The sequence below is a fragment of the Anarhichas minor genome, unplaced genomic scaffold (assembly GCF_050575085.1).
Source record: "Anarhichas minor isolate MPS153535 unplaced genomic scaffold, ASM5057508v1 ptg000067l, whole genome shotgun sequence".
Classification (NCBI taxonomy): domain Eukaryota; kingdom Metazoa; phylum Chordata; class Actinopteri; order Perciformes; family Anarhichadidae; genus Anarhichas; species Anarhichas minor.
The window spans coordinates 4015109-4029335 of record NW_027466513.1 but is presented as its reverse complement, the minus strand read 5'-3'; the positions used below and the strand labels follow the sequence as shown (position 1 = coordinate 4029335).

Below are 14227 nucleotides of genomic sequence, written 5' to 3'. Positions count from 1 at the left end.
TTTCAGGACAATAAATCATCCTTGAATAGAACAACTTGAAGAGAAAATCTCTTTCTGGCTCATCCACTGATTTAAAACCCCTGAAACAAAAGGTCAGAGTTCATTAGAACGTCCTCCCTCACCTATGCTGAAGTACTCGTCCTCCAGCAGAGCGGTGACCTCCGTCTCCAGCGGGATGGGGTCACACAGCAGGATGTCCTTCCCCACCACCTCACACTCGTAGCCGTCGTCAAACCGCAGGCGGAACCTCCCCTCGCCGGTGTCTTTGATGATGCGGCCCGAGTAGAAGTAGCCGTTGGACGTCCACTTGGCCACCACCCGCAGGCCGACGAAGCTGCTCCCGGCCGAGTTCGCCTCCTCCGGAGACGAGCGCAGGGAGTCGGAGTGGCTGGGGAGCTCGGGGTCCGCGGGGCTGACGGGGAGGCGCGGGGGGAGCATGCGGGTGAAGTGCTCGTCCTCCGAGGAGGAATGCGGTGGCCTCTGCAGAGAGCGGACTCTGCCTCCCCTTAGAGAGCCAAACAGAGAGCATCAGACGGGGACTGGAAGGGTTCCTGTAAGAACTCACTTTCTCCTTCACATGCAGTATATTATATCTGTATATGCAACATGTTTCCAAGTGTCCACAAGTGTTACCAATGTTAAAATAAATGGAGGCTCTACATGCTTTATATATCAAACTATTTACATTTCTCCTCTCTGCTCTGTTCAGCAGCAGTTCAGTCAAAGTCTCACTGATTTATTGTCACATGACTGTTGGTCTCTGATGAGTCACTCATGGCTTCATAGTCCCGCGGAGCAGCTCAGGTCTTGTTTAAGCAAACGGTTTATTTGTGGCGAGATTTTAAATGAGACGTAGAATCAAATGTTTTTAGTGAAATATCACAATTTTAAGCTTCGGTTGCTTTTTTTGGACGGAAGCGTTCGTCACACATGATGTGTTCAAGGACCGTGGTAAAAATGAAAATCTGACAACAATGATGGTTCAATACAGCTTCTGGCTGATAAACGGTGTAGTTTTGGTGATTGTTTAAAGAAAACATGCTGTTCCATTATAATAAAGTGTGCAGCCAAGCTACAGACACTCAGAGCATTACGATATCATCTATGTCAAGATACACGAGTATCATTCAGTAACAGGTACCGCTGACCTCGAGTTGTTGGTTCAGCCGTCACCACGCTGAGAATAAAACCACCACTTTTAATCAAATATGTGCATTCAGCAGCTTCACTGTAAGAATCAGCTTTGTGATGTAAAGAGTTCAATTGACAGCACACTTAGAAAAAGAAGAATTATGAAATCCAAATATTTGACTTTAATACAGAAATGAGTGGAAATGATTCAAAAAGAATCAACAATCTTGACGAGTAAGTAAAGCGGATTTAGACTCAGGTCATTGTACGTTTAATATCTTTGGGTTTTGGACTTTTGGTCGGACAAATCTTATCTGACGTCGTTATCTTTGTGAGGGAGAGTTTTCACTCGTTTATCACAGTTACAAGAAAGAAACAATTGATTCACTACTGATAAACATGTATAGTTGCAGCTCAGAGTGAGAGGATTAGTGAAAAGAGGAAATGTGAAGTGTTATTAGAGGTGTTGTGGGTTCAAGTTATTTCTGCTTAAAGTGCAGCGTGAGCCTCAGCGAGGACTCACCTGGACCTGGAGGAGCGGGACGGGGGCCGGCCCCTCCTAGCCCTCCCTCTGGGGGTGAGCGGGGCGAGGGCCCGGGACCCCAGGGTGTCGTAGCCTCTGCTCACTGTGACCACTGACCCCGCCCTGTGACCCCTGTGACCCCTCTGTTGCTGCCCGCCTCCCCTCCTGGGACTGCAGACACACAGAGGGGACCAATGGGATCCGGTCAGGTTGCACGGGCACTGATCTGGGGGCTGTTGAACGGGGAGCGTTTAGCGACCCCCAGATTCATGCCCGCGAACAACTTGTACCTGAAGCAGGCAGGGATCAGTGAATCACTGAGAAATTAGGGTGTTAGAAAGGCAAAGCAGGTGAAGGAGTGACACAGGAAATCAGCATGCAACTAGTACAGACAGAGAAACCAGAGAGGCTGGATATTGGCAGGACTGAAGAGAAGCCGCTATCGTCAGTGTTGGAGGTGGAGAGAGTACCTGAAGGCCCCTCGGCTGGGCGGCATGATGAAGTCCGGCCGCGTGAAGCCGCTGCTGCTGGTTCCTCCGGAGCTGTGCTGCAGGCTGGAGGTCTTGGACGACAGGGAGCTGATGTCACCCAGGTCACCGGAGGTCATGGAGCTGCTGCCTGTGCGGCACGGGGAGATGTCGCCGTCCAACACCTGGCAGTCCACCACGGGCTCCTCGTTCTCCTGGTAACATACAAATAAACACAGGTCACGCTGATGTTAAAGTCAAGTAGTGATACGTGTTAAATATATATTATACAGCCCAACAAACAACAATAACTAACATAACATTTACAAAATGTGAAGCCAAAGCTTCATGTGTTAAAGCTGCATTCTCTCTAGAGTCCACCAGGGGGCGACTCCTCTGGTTGTATAGAAGTCTATGAGAAAATGACTCTACTTCTCTCTTGATTTATTACCTCAGTAAACATTGTAAACATGAGTTTATGGTCTCAATCTCTAGTTTCAAGTCTTCTTCAATACAGCATGATGTTCATTTAGTACATTATGGTCCATTTAGAGTCACACAGACCATAAAGCAGGGGATGCTTTAGGGCGGGGCTACACGGTGATTGACAGGTCTCTACGGTTGTATTTAGCTCCACCCGTTTTTCAACCTGGATCCTACTTTCCCGTGTTTTTGTGTCCAAGTGACTAATGGAAGCAAAGACTTCGGAACTTGGTCCAGTATTTAAGGAGAACGCCACTAGACAGACTCAGATTGTTATTATTAGTGTCTGACAACATTATGAAAAGAAGCCCTGCAGGGAAATAAGATGTTTTTGTTTACCCTTCACTTTACAGCTTTTTGAAAACGTACGGACAGTGAACCAGAACAGTAACGTTGAGGCCCGGACAGATAAACAATGAGCTGAAATTCACAATGAAGACAAACTAAAGCCGTTTAATAACTGTGAGAAATGAGAAACGTGTCGGTTACCTCGGTGACTTTGCGCTCCACCTCTTTGCCGTCCTCATAATACACGTCCGTGATGATCCGTGTGATGGTGGTGCGCACTTCCTGGATGGTGCGCACGTGTCTGCGGTGGGCGGGGGTTGTGGTTCTTCTAAAGGACGGAGACTCTGGTTCTCCCTTTAAGGCAAAACAAAATGCAAGCGTGTCAATGGGAGAGACGGAGAGACGCACGCACGCGCGAGCAGAACTTTCCTTCTGAATCTCCTTACCCTGCCAGCTGGGGAGCGCAGCCCCGGCGCATCGAAGCTGGTCTGCTGGGAGACTGTTCGCTGACGGAGCTGAGACACACAGGACAGAGTGATCAGACTGCACCTCCATGCTAGCTCTACCTCAGAGCTAGCATAAAGCACTGAGTCAGTGTTTTACTGCAGTAGATGGAGTTTGGACTTTAAAATCACCAAACTCGCACAATAACAGAAACAAAGGAGCAGCTGGAGGTGGTGGCTCATAGAACCCCACTTCAAAACTATAGCGTTAGACATTTTGAAACAAGGCTGATATTTAACGCTGTTGGAAATATAAATCAGAAGACCTGAGATCATATTTAAAACTCAAAATCAAAGAATCATATTTAGGACTTTGAGACTTTTTAGTCTTTAAAGAAAGAATAACTTCTACATAAGGAGATCTCTGGGAGCAGAACGGTGTGCATTTGAATTCTCTTTGAACACGTTCCCAACTCAAACGATTGGTTTGACACATTAACCCTTTGTACTGCGGACAGAGCCGGCTGTGGACAGTCAGTGACCCACCTTGTTGGACGGACTGGAGGCGACGGTGCTGTCGAAGGTCTGCTGAGCCGCCCTCTGTCTGGCATCCGTCCTGTTGGGGGCGGGCGGCTCTGGAGCTCGAGGCGGACCTCGTCTGTCCTCGGAGGGCTCGGCGGTGCCGGGAGGAGCCTTACGGGTCTCCTGCGGTGCCGCCGACGCTTCCTGTTGCGAAGGCTCCGATTGGCTGTTGGGGAGGCTGTTGCATCCCAGCGAGGACGGCGGGGAGCCTCTCTGTGGTGAGGCGAACAGCTGCCCTCTGGTACAAATGTAAAGAAGGCACAAATATGACGCTGTCGACTACGACGGTGTAACACGACCATTGTAGGTTTCTTTCATGTATTCTGTAGTTCGGCAGAAATCAAACCTTTTATTTAGATAATAATATCTATATATGATGGAAACGACCATAAAACAAAAGCAGCTAAATAAACTGTGTGGCTCTCATTAATATTGAGGTGAAAAACAGCACATCTCTGTAAACCGTTTACGGCAAGAAGCAGAAGAAACAAGTGGAATGAAGAGAGAATTCAACCACAGCGTCCCTCACATCTTACTGCTCCTCGTGGCCCGAGAGAATATATAGAAAATAACCATCCATCACACCTCCAGACTCCAGAAGTAGGTCTCACACACACACACACACACACACACACACACACACACACACACACACACACACACACACACACACACACACACACACACACACACACACACACACACACACACACACACACACACACACACACACACACACACACACACACACACACACGACCTATTTCCGTCTACTAGAATACATTACAACAGGGGGAACTATTCACACGGACATGTGAAGCTCCTGCAGGTCAGACCTGCAGCACAAAAGTCTTCATTCTACACAAATAAAATCAACTCTTCTTGTATTAGCTTTCACATTCATGTCTATTATATATTGAATTCAGTCTCGCAGGACCAGGAGTGTGTGTGTGTGTGTGTGTGTGTGTGTGTGTATATATATACACACACAGTATATGTTTCTCCGGTTGGTTTTAGCTCGTTCTCTCTTCAACAATACTGCATGCAGTTATAGTCGGTGTTTAATGGTTTAATATTTTGTCACAGTTTTGGTTAAAGACGAGTGGGTACAACATGTTCTACTTGTAGGAATGAAAGCTCGGTGTTCTGGCCCTTCTAGCAGTGTCTACAGCTTTATTAGAGTCATTACTGCTAAAGAAGCCCATCTGGCTCTGAGAGAGTGCATCACATGGTATTTAGACTAGCAGATGCTCTCCTGTACTGTACCAGCGAGCGTGCTCACCTGACAGGTGTGCTGTGGCCTCCAGCCTGGAGGTCCTCCCTGGCTTCCTGCAGTCTGTGCACCTGTCTGACACGACTGAACACCGACAGGCTGCTGGGAAATCAAACAAAAGTGTTAGTCTGCAACGAGTAATCCATTAAACCTTTTAAGAAATCGATAATACAAATAGTTTGCAACGAATATAATCGTCTCTTAGTCGCATCTGTTATCATTTTATGATGCACGACACCCACGTTTCTAATAACTCCAGAGCTTCGTTAAAGGAACAGTGAGTATGTTTTAGTGGCATCTTGTGCTTTGATGAGCTCAGCCCCTCCCTCTCTAAGGCGTCTTTGAGAACTACGGTGGCCTACGAGGAGGGACAGGTATCTTTAGGATCCTAGTACAACTACGGGCTACTCTTATTGATACTTGGTTCTTCGACTAAATAATTGTTTTTAAAAACATATATAGAATTAGAAGATATTCATAATTTAGATATAACTAAATATTGTTTCTAGAGCAGCAACAATTATGTTCACAACAGCAAAGTCCCAAAATAAAGTCAATATGTCACTGGAAACTAATGTAAACTGTCAATGAAATGAATATTATTTCTGAGTGACGTTCATAAAGAATGAAGAACACAGAATGACGTGGGCTCTGACAGATAAACATGAATGAAAACACATCCCACCACTAGAACAGGTGCACTTCTCATCAGTTGGACCTTTAAACTATTTTCCACAAGGACATCTCAATACGTCGTGTGTGTGTGTGTGTCTGTGTGTGTGTGTGTGTGTGTGAAGTGACACCGTCGAGGCTGAAGAGCGTGTTCAGCTGCTTCTCATCCTCCAGAGACTGAATGAAAGAATTCACTTCATGTGCATGAAGACAGAGTGCCAGGTTACCTGGTTACAGCCTTGGCAACAGTGGCAACTTTGGGGACAGATCCGTCCTCTTCTGATAGCGCTGGCTCTGGGGGGTAGAACATGTTGAAATGTATTAAAGAGAGGGTCCAGGAGGATGCAGGGTTGAGAGCGTGGAGGAGGAGGAGGAGCTCTTACTCTGCAGGCTGAAGCGCTCCGAGCTGCCCTCTTCCACGGGGGTCACCAGCTTCATCCTCAGACTCAGCTTCCCGTCTCCCTTCTCCGTCGTGTCGTCCCCGCTTTCCCCCGACACGATGTCACTGGCTGCCATCGCCCCATCAGCCGCCACGCCCGACTTCTCAGAGAAGGACGTCATCTCTGCAGAAAAGAAAACAGATTAAAGAACCTCGGCCTCAGACCGTTCAGTAGACAAGTTGTTGTTGTTGTTGTTGTGTGTCGTTGAACCCACCGATGGGAGTGCTGTGTCTCAGCGTCTGCTTCAGCTGGCTGATTAGAGGGGGCGTGGCTCCGACCACAGGACCAATCAGCTCCCCTTCTTTAGGAAGCGTGAAGTGGAAAGAAATATCTGTAGTAAAAAAATAAAAGCATTCCTGGAATCAGATTGCATCTAGTTCAGTGCACGGTTCCTGTTAAAGCCGATCAGAATGAGGAATGATGCGACTCCAACTGGGACGCCACCTTTACCTCTAATGGAACTCTGCAGAATAACCGTCACAGAACATTTAATGGGTTTTAGATGTAATGTGTTGTAAAGAAATCCTTGTTGGATCCTTGTAACACGTAGCCTTCGAGGGAGAACTCTAACTCAATATATACTCCAGAACTCCACAAAACACCCACCAGGAACCCTTTAACATGTTGGACTCATGTGTATGAACTAGTGTTGTAGTCAAGACCACCTCAACAGATCCCAAGTCATGACAAAGACCAGAGTGTATCGAGACCACAACAAGACCAGACCAGTGCGAGACCCTCACACAAATAAAATGTGGAACATTCAAACCACTGAGTTCTCAAACTGATCTGAAAGATCCACATTCCCAAAAACACACATCGAGATTCCTCTTCACTCTCCTCTTTTGCGTTTGTACTGTAAATGTGTGTGTATGCGTGTACCATGAGAAACGTCTTGATCTAATAATCAAAAGGCTCTGCAGCGGTGAGGTTAATGTGGACAAACAATCAGGGTAATGATGTCAGTGATATCCTCACAGTGGTGGTCTTCACTGGTCTTTGTCTGAGACAAGTCCGCTTAAACATGGCGTTGATGACGAGACCTCCAAAAAGAGGCTTGAAACCGATCTCGACTAGAACATAACTGGTACGAAGGCGCTATAAACTTTCAAAAATACTGATATTTTTCGATGAGGTCTGGTGGCTTTGGCGAGAGCATAGATGGCTGCAGCAGCCTCAGTCCCCCGCCGGCAAGGTAAACTGGCGTAAACTTAAACTGCTGTTGAGTCTTTAAAGATGTCTAAAACAAGTAACACAGCAGTACATTGCTTTGCAACTGTTCCTCTGAACTGGGGGCGTGACGACCGTCATGTCCAATTCATTCAAAGAGTAATTACAGTTATTACATTACAGTCATTTTAGAGGCCTGAAAGGTGCAACTAGATCATTTCACATAGAAGAAGTCCCAACCTGTCATATTAGTGAAACGTCTTTTCACTAAGTCACGATATCACACTATGCTGACATGCAGTACGTCTGTGCCATGCTTACCTCCCGAGCTGTCACTCAGGCTCTTGTCTTTGAGCCCCTCTGGGTCAGGCCCCGCCCTCTGAGTCTGGGAGAGCCTATCAGGAGCCGCGTGGACCTTCTTGGCCTGAGCCTGGGACTGATGACCGTTGGTGGAGATGGACTGGGAGCTGTTGGTCTTAGATTGTGGCGTCGCGTCTTTCTGGAGAGCCTGGGAGTCTCTCTCGCTGTCTGTGACAACGATGACGCTGTCCTCTCCTCGGTCTTCACTCTTCTTCTCCTCCTCCTCCTCCTCCTCCTCCATGGGCTCAGGGGACAACAGCTGGCTCTGGGAGAGGGCCACAGCTATCCCTGAACCCTCCTCCATCACCTCCTCCTCTTCTACTCCACCCTGCCTCCGCTCACCCATCACCTCTTTCGCTGTTTGACTGTTAACAACCGCTCCACACTTCTGTGACGACGATTTTACCGACGGACTCTTTGCACTTCCTCCTTCCTTCCTTGAGTCTGCAGAACCCTTCGCCACATCCACAGCAGACGTCTGAGAGATCGTGGGCGGCGAGGTCAAACTTCGGGGTGTAGCGTCTGCAGGGGGGGTCTCCTGCACACAGCTGTTAACAGTCAGATCGGAGGAATCCAACTTTGGTTGCGAGCAGGACGCCACGTCGGCGGGGCTCGCCTCTTTGCCGTCACTCTCGCCGTCCTTTACATTCACATTTTCTACATTCAAAGACGTCTTTTTGTGCGCTTCGGACTTTGGCACCGCATCGGACGAATCGTTCTTGGCACATTCGCTGCGATGCTTTGGCGATTCAGCAGAGGCGGAGGCTTTGGAACTGGTGGGAGCTTGTGACTCCGGAGGGACGCCGTTGCTCTCGCTCCTCTGATGTGAAACCACAGAGTCGCTGGCGTCGACACCGGGCAGCTCCTCGATCTGAGTGGCCTGGCTGTCCTCCTCCAGATGTTCCGAGGTCTGCCGAGCTGGACTACCGCAAGAGAGCAGCAGAGGCAGAGTGAAGGAAGCCGACTCCGGGCGCTGAGACTGCGTCTCGCCTGTCTTCTTATCGGACTGTTGCGGTGCGTCCTGGCTCTGCGTCGGGACAAACACGTCCTGAGAAACAAACACACACGTGGAATATTTGGAATATTTTCCAATTTTCTGACATTTTACTCAACAATTAGTAGATTCATTTAAATGTCAGTAGTGTGTCGTGTGCTGCAGCCTTACAGCAAATAAGTAAAGGAAAAGACTGCATAAGTCAAATGAGAAAATAAATAAAGAAGTACATACATGAGAGAACTCTGGCTGGGAGGGTAAAGAGAGAGTTCGCTCCAACACAAAACCAGGGGAATTCTGGGAGACGGGAGTCGAGGCGGATGGGTGTGGCTTAGAGGCGGCCTCCGTCTCCATCGGCTCCTCCTCCTTCTCTCCCGCTCGGTCTTCTGGGGGCAGCGAGGTATCCATCGGTTCATCGGCACCTGACGAGGAAAGTTTTAGCTCTTTTCACCAGCCGACTTGTTCCGTCTATTTAAAATTCAGTCGTCAAAGTCGGTCAAATCATTTACCGCGTTCATTCTCTGGTCCCGTCGGTGAGCTGGGAATAATTAAAGGGGTGTGGCTGAAGGTGTCTGGGGTCGGGGCAACGTAGTCAATGGAGCTCCTAGGAAAAAGTGGGCAAAGAGAGAGAGCAGAACTTCAGGGTATTTTCTGCGTTGTGCTTGTGAGTTGACAGCAATATGAGAGCTCCTCCCGTGACTTACTGGGACAGACTTTCCTGCACCAGTGTTCCCTGTCCAGACAGATGCAGCAGCCGCAAGGACTGAGCCGGCGTCGCGGTCGAGCGACCCTGCTGCTCCGGCTCAGAGACCGTGCTGTCCACCGCAGCACCTGAGAGGAGCCCCGAGGTAACGGAGAGGGGACAAAGAACAAAAGACAGAAGTCTTAACTTTCAGGTCTTTCGGGTATCGTGACATCCCTTCCCTGCAGCTCTAACGTTTTAGCCCATTTGCTACAAATCACGGCACACACACACACACACACATTTACCGGTCTTGTCGGCGTCGAACATGTCCTCCTGTGAGGACAGGATCTCACAGTCCTGCTCATCGGAGGCCTGCAGGCCCTCAGAGTGCAGCAGAGCCTGGATGCCCAGCTGCCTCCCTGACTGACCCGAAGACTCCAGTGAGCTGCTGGAGCTCACCTCAGACCTGGAGGAGGACAGAAACAAACAACACTGCTCACCCCAGGCCAGCATGCGTCCCGGTGATGAGATTTAAACACAGAATGAAGCCGAACCTCACTGCTTTGTTGTCCGGACTCTCTGAGGTCCTGGAGCTGACGTTCTGCTCTGCTGGCGATGAAAAGAAGGTAGAAGTTAGATTGAGTCTTTAAACGGTGTGAACGCTGTGATCAGGTACTAAATAATGAACCATTACACTCGCTGCCATGCTGCGTCCATCCCCCGCTCTTAGCACATACCTCACTCACCACTTTATATGGTCGTGACCTGGAAACTCCCCTCACAGACACTCAATATATTCAATGACCACACTCCACGGTTTAAAACTTCCATAAGTAAATATTGACATATAATATCCACCACTAGGGTGCATTTAAACATACTAGGAATGCTTTTAAACCTAAATTCCTCACACTACTGTCCAGTTTTAATGAAGTGTGTTCTACGCTGAGTTAACGAGGCAATTAAGCCGTCTTAGTTCGGTCAGGAGAGAAACTTGTATTTCTCTGTTTAATGAGGAAAATAGGTCGAAGAATATTTCCCGTCTTGAGATTTTGCGAGTTGATTTTGTATATTTATTAGTCTAAAAAAGGGGAGCAACCCAGATGTACTGGAGCTACGTACTGATGAAAGGAAACATTAAGTGCCTTCGTGAGTTGTTTTTCCTTCTCAGATTCTTCAAATCTCTAAACTCTACTGGAAAGGAACTCCGTCCTTCTGGGAGATCTTCCCACATGTGGTGCTGTGATCATGATGGTGGTGGAGAGCCATGTCTCAGTTCAGCTGAGTGACCTGTAGCGTTCTGTATGGATGCTGCTGCTGCATGTGTTGTTTCTCATTCATTCAGGGTTTTCCACAGTCAATAGATTCTAATTGAATTGTATTGAATCACCCAGGAACCGGGCCCGACTGCAGCCTTTTAAATGTGTAAATCATTGGAGAAGTGTAGCTCACGTTCTCCGCATCAGTTCAAAGTTGACGCCTAAATATCAAGAAACTCCCAGCGTCTAGAATTTTAGTCTTAAAACCCTCTGAACAGCAGAACCCGCCAGCAGGATTGATGTCATGTTTTCTTTAAACAGCCACCAGAACTACACACATTATAATAGACTGATGCTGTGAAAACCGACATTAAAGTCAGATTTCATCTCTCTGAAAGTCCTTGAACACATCACGTGTTTCAGTCAGAAAAAGCAACAAAAACAAAGCTTAAAATTGTCAAAAACCTCCAGAAGTTTCCCCAACATTGGTAACACTTGTGGGCATATGAAAATAAGGAACAATACATGGATTCCATTGTTTTTCAATTTTTGTAAAATAAATGATGAAACCAATTCAACTTGCATTTTTTCTTTTTTGTGATTTATGTCATAACTGTGTTGTTCTGCACTAAAGACATGTTTGAGTTCTCTCTACTTCTAGTCACGATGGTTCTGTTTCCGTAGAGGAGCACGACTTTTATATTGCTGTGAAAATGGAGGCCACGAGGCCTCGAGCGTAAAATGTGAAAGGAGCAAAAAAACAAACAAACTGCTTGTGGTTCAGAGGGTTAATACCTAATTTGGTGCGTCTCTTGGCGTCTGGCTGAGGAACACTGTCTTCTTCTCCTTCTTCCTCCCGACTGTTCATCACTTCACCGCGCAGATCCTGACTCTGAGAGAGCTCCAGAAAACCAAATTGAGAGGCTCCCCCTGAAACACAAGACACATCGATGCCATTAACACATGCCGTCATGTTCAACTCTAGACTGGATGTTGGCGTTATTCTTTCTGAATACGTGAGAGGAACTCGTACCCTCAGACTGAATGCAGTGTGTGGTAGAATCAGCTCCAGAACCCATCTCCGTGTCCTCTGCTGCACACCTGAACCAATAGGGAGCAGAGAAAGTGAGAAGACTTTATCCTCGTCTGACCCTGAGCATCAAGTAAACATGTCTGGTCCTCACATACTTTTTCTTGTTCGGAGGGCAAATGTTTAGAACTTGACTTTCCTCCTCGAATGCAGAGCTGGGATTGGCCGCCATTAGAATGCCTAAACAAAGAAAATAGCATTGTTTTTATTTCGTACAGTATAAGTTAAATAGAAGTACATGTTGTTAGAAAGGCACTGACCAGGTTCAGCTTGGTTGTTACTGAGGGAGCTCTCTGATTGGCTGTCACTCTGAGAGTATCTGCTTCCTAGCGGGGAGGAAATCAGTTCCTGTAAAACAAAATCGTCACTAGTTTAACAAAGTAACGAACTTCAAGATAAATCTCAACAATTCTAACTTTAAAGGGACAATTTGTCCTCTTACCTGTAGTGCTATTCATCAATTCAGATTGTTTTGGTGCGAGTTTCCTATTTTTTGGAGCCGTAGAGATGTCTGCCTTTTGTCCAATATAACGGCACTATGCGACACTCAGCTTGTGGGTCTCAAAAAGCACCAAAAAAGTAACTTAGCAGCAACGTCTCTTCTCAGAAATCCTGACCCGTTTACTCAAGATAATCCACAGACCTTATTGTAATAAATAGCACTGCACATAAGAGTTCAGTGTGCCTTTAATGAAGGACAGTGGTTTACATCGTCTGAGTCACTATACACTCCAGTCTGCTTCTGTTCTCAAACAAACTACTATAAAAAGATTTCTCGTAGTTGGCAGAAAATAAGATCAAACTAACAAATTAATTATAAACAAAACGATTAAATTCTGAATATTTCAACCTCTCTCTGCTTCCTCAGCATATCACTCAGCTTAGCTTTGTGATAAACTGTCGACTCGTCAAACACATTTAAAGATTAAAAACATGTCTGGTGACTTGTCCAGAGTGCTCTCAGCCTCTCAGCCTCTTGTCCGATCTCACCAAGTAACCTGAATATGGGATGGATGGATGTCTCCATCTGTGGACATGTTGTGCTCTCATGGGGTTAGAAAAACCCAAAATATATTGGTGGAAAAGTGTCAACAAGATGGCTGACCAGCAGTGGTGGAAAGCAACTAACTATGTTTACTCAAGTACTGTACAATCTAAAGGGTACTTGTACTTTACTTGAGTATTTCAGAAGAAAATATTGTACTATTTACTCCACGAAATGTATTTGACGGTTACGTGATATTTTTCCAGATTCAAATATTTCACACAAAATTTAAAAATTATCTTCTTTTAACAACATGAATTGTTATCGTGTAAGATACCTGAGAGTAGTAATAGTGTCCATGTTAACGTGATGATAAACGCTGCTCATGCAATAACCCAATGATATAACATATGATACTGTAACACTAACAGCAGATGTTTCTTTAACATGTTAAACTACTTCATTGGACAGGGAAACTTGCTTTTAACTGCATATTGTTAGGTCCATAACTTTTGGACACAGAGAGAACTAAGCCCCTCCTTGGCCCTTGACCCATTGTCCTAAACTTCACACCTCACCCAGCCACTTTCCAACCCCCGCTTCCAACACATTCCTCAACCCCCCTCACAGACACTTAATGCATGAAATGACCAGACTGAAGTAAATATACTGTATCACATAATATCCATAATTAGGAGCGCTTTAAAACTTAAATTGCTCACAATATATGACCTGAACACTTCATGCACCACTGCTGACCAATTATATTCAAAAGACTACATGAAACAGTCTCAACTGCTGCATCAGAAACCAGAAACCAGCCTCGGATGTTTAAGTTACTTTGGTACATAATCAGTTTGCAGCTCACCAGCACCGGGCTGCGGGACGTAGGTTGCAGGCTGGACAGGCGCCGGGCCAGCAGAGCTCGGTAGCTGCTCTCGGGGTCGTCCTCCAGAGCGACACCGTCCGGCTGGGAGTCCTCCACGATCAGACACGGGTTCTCGGGCTGAGGCAGGCTGGAGTCCAGTTCACTTCCACCGGGATCCATGAGGTCGGGGCCGAGGACAGGAGACGGGATGCGAGTCCACAGACGGTTGTTGTTATTGTTACCTGGAAGTAGCCGGTGTTAGCTAAAGGCTAGCAGCTAGCATGCTAACGCTCAGCCCACAACAACAACAAAGCGTGTGGTTGCTGCAACATTGAAAAGTCAGTAAGGAAACCTCAACACACACACGGAGCCTGAACTCAACACCGTAACTGATACGTTAACAAGTTATCAAAGTGTTGATTCAATCATACATCTATTTAAACCAGCTAACCAGTTATTCTCTTCAGAAAACACACACACACGCACACACCACCTCAGCTCAGCTCTGCACCGC

General features: G+C 46.8%; 1 protein-coding gene across 4 annotated transcripts in view; it reads right to left on the bottom strand.

The window, feature by feature from the left end:
• tp53bp1 (tumor protein p53 binding protein, 1) overlaps nucleotides 1-14227 on the bottom strand; it is an 18493-nt gene extending 4266 nt beyond the window's left edge. Inside the window, exons 1-21 of one of the 4 annotated variants that reach the window (XM_076078603.1) lie at nucleotides 13714-14227; nucleotides 12121-12208; nucleotides 11959-12040; nucleotides 11804-11871; nucleotides 11566-11700; nucleotides 10066-10120; nucleotides 9817-9977; nucleotides 9531-9657; nucleotides 9336-9430; nucleotides 9061-9248; nucleotides 7794-8880; nucleotides 6517-6633; nucleotides 6246-6425; nucleotides 6090-6156; nucleotides 5200-5292; nucleotides 3882-4155; nucleotides 3339-3407; nucleotides 3094-3246; nucleotides 2125-2336; nucleotides 1655-1825; nucleotides 123-505 (exon numbers count right to left, since the gene is read on the bottom strand). In XM_076078603.1, the coding sequence (XP_075934718.1) occupies nucleotides 123-505; nucleotides 1655-1825; nucleotides 2125-2336; nucleotides 3094-3246; nucleotides 3339-3407; nucleotides 3882-4155; nucleotides 5200-5292; nucleotides 6090-6156; nucleotides 6246-6425; nucleotides 6517-6633; nucleotides 7794-8880; nucleotides 9061-9248; nucleotides 9336-9430; nucleotides 9531-9657; nucleotides 9817-9977; nucleotides 10066-10120; nucleotides 11566-11700; nucleotides 11804-11871; nucleotides 11959-12040; nucleotides 12121-12208; nucleotides 13714-13893 (3985 nt within the window). In that variant the 5' untranslated portion in view covers nucleotides 13894-14227. The remainder of the gene's footprint in view (nucleotides 1-122; nucleotides 506-1654; nucleotides 1826-2124; nucleotides 2337-3093; nucleotides 3247-3338; nucleotides 3408-3881; nucleotides 4156-5199; nucleotides 5293-6089; nucleotides 6157-6245; nucleotides 6426-6516; nucleotides 6634-7793; nucleotides 8881-9060; nucleotides 9249-9335; nucleotides 9431-9530; nucleotides 9658-9816; nucleotides 9978-10065; nucleotides 10121-11565; nucleotides 11701-11803; nucleotides 11872-11958; nucleotides 12041-12120; nucleotides 12209-13713) is intronic. The other 3 variants (XM_076078605.1, XM_076078604.1, XM_076078606.1) reach the window with 3 other exon arrangements.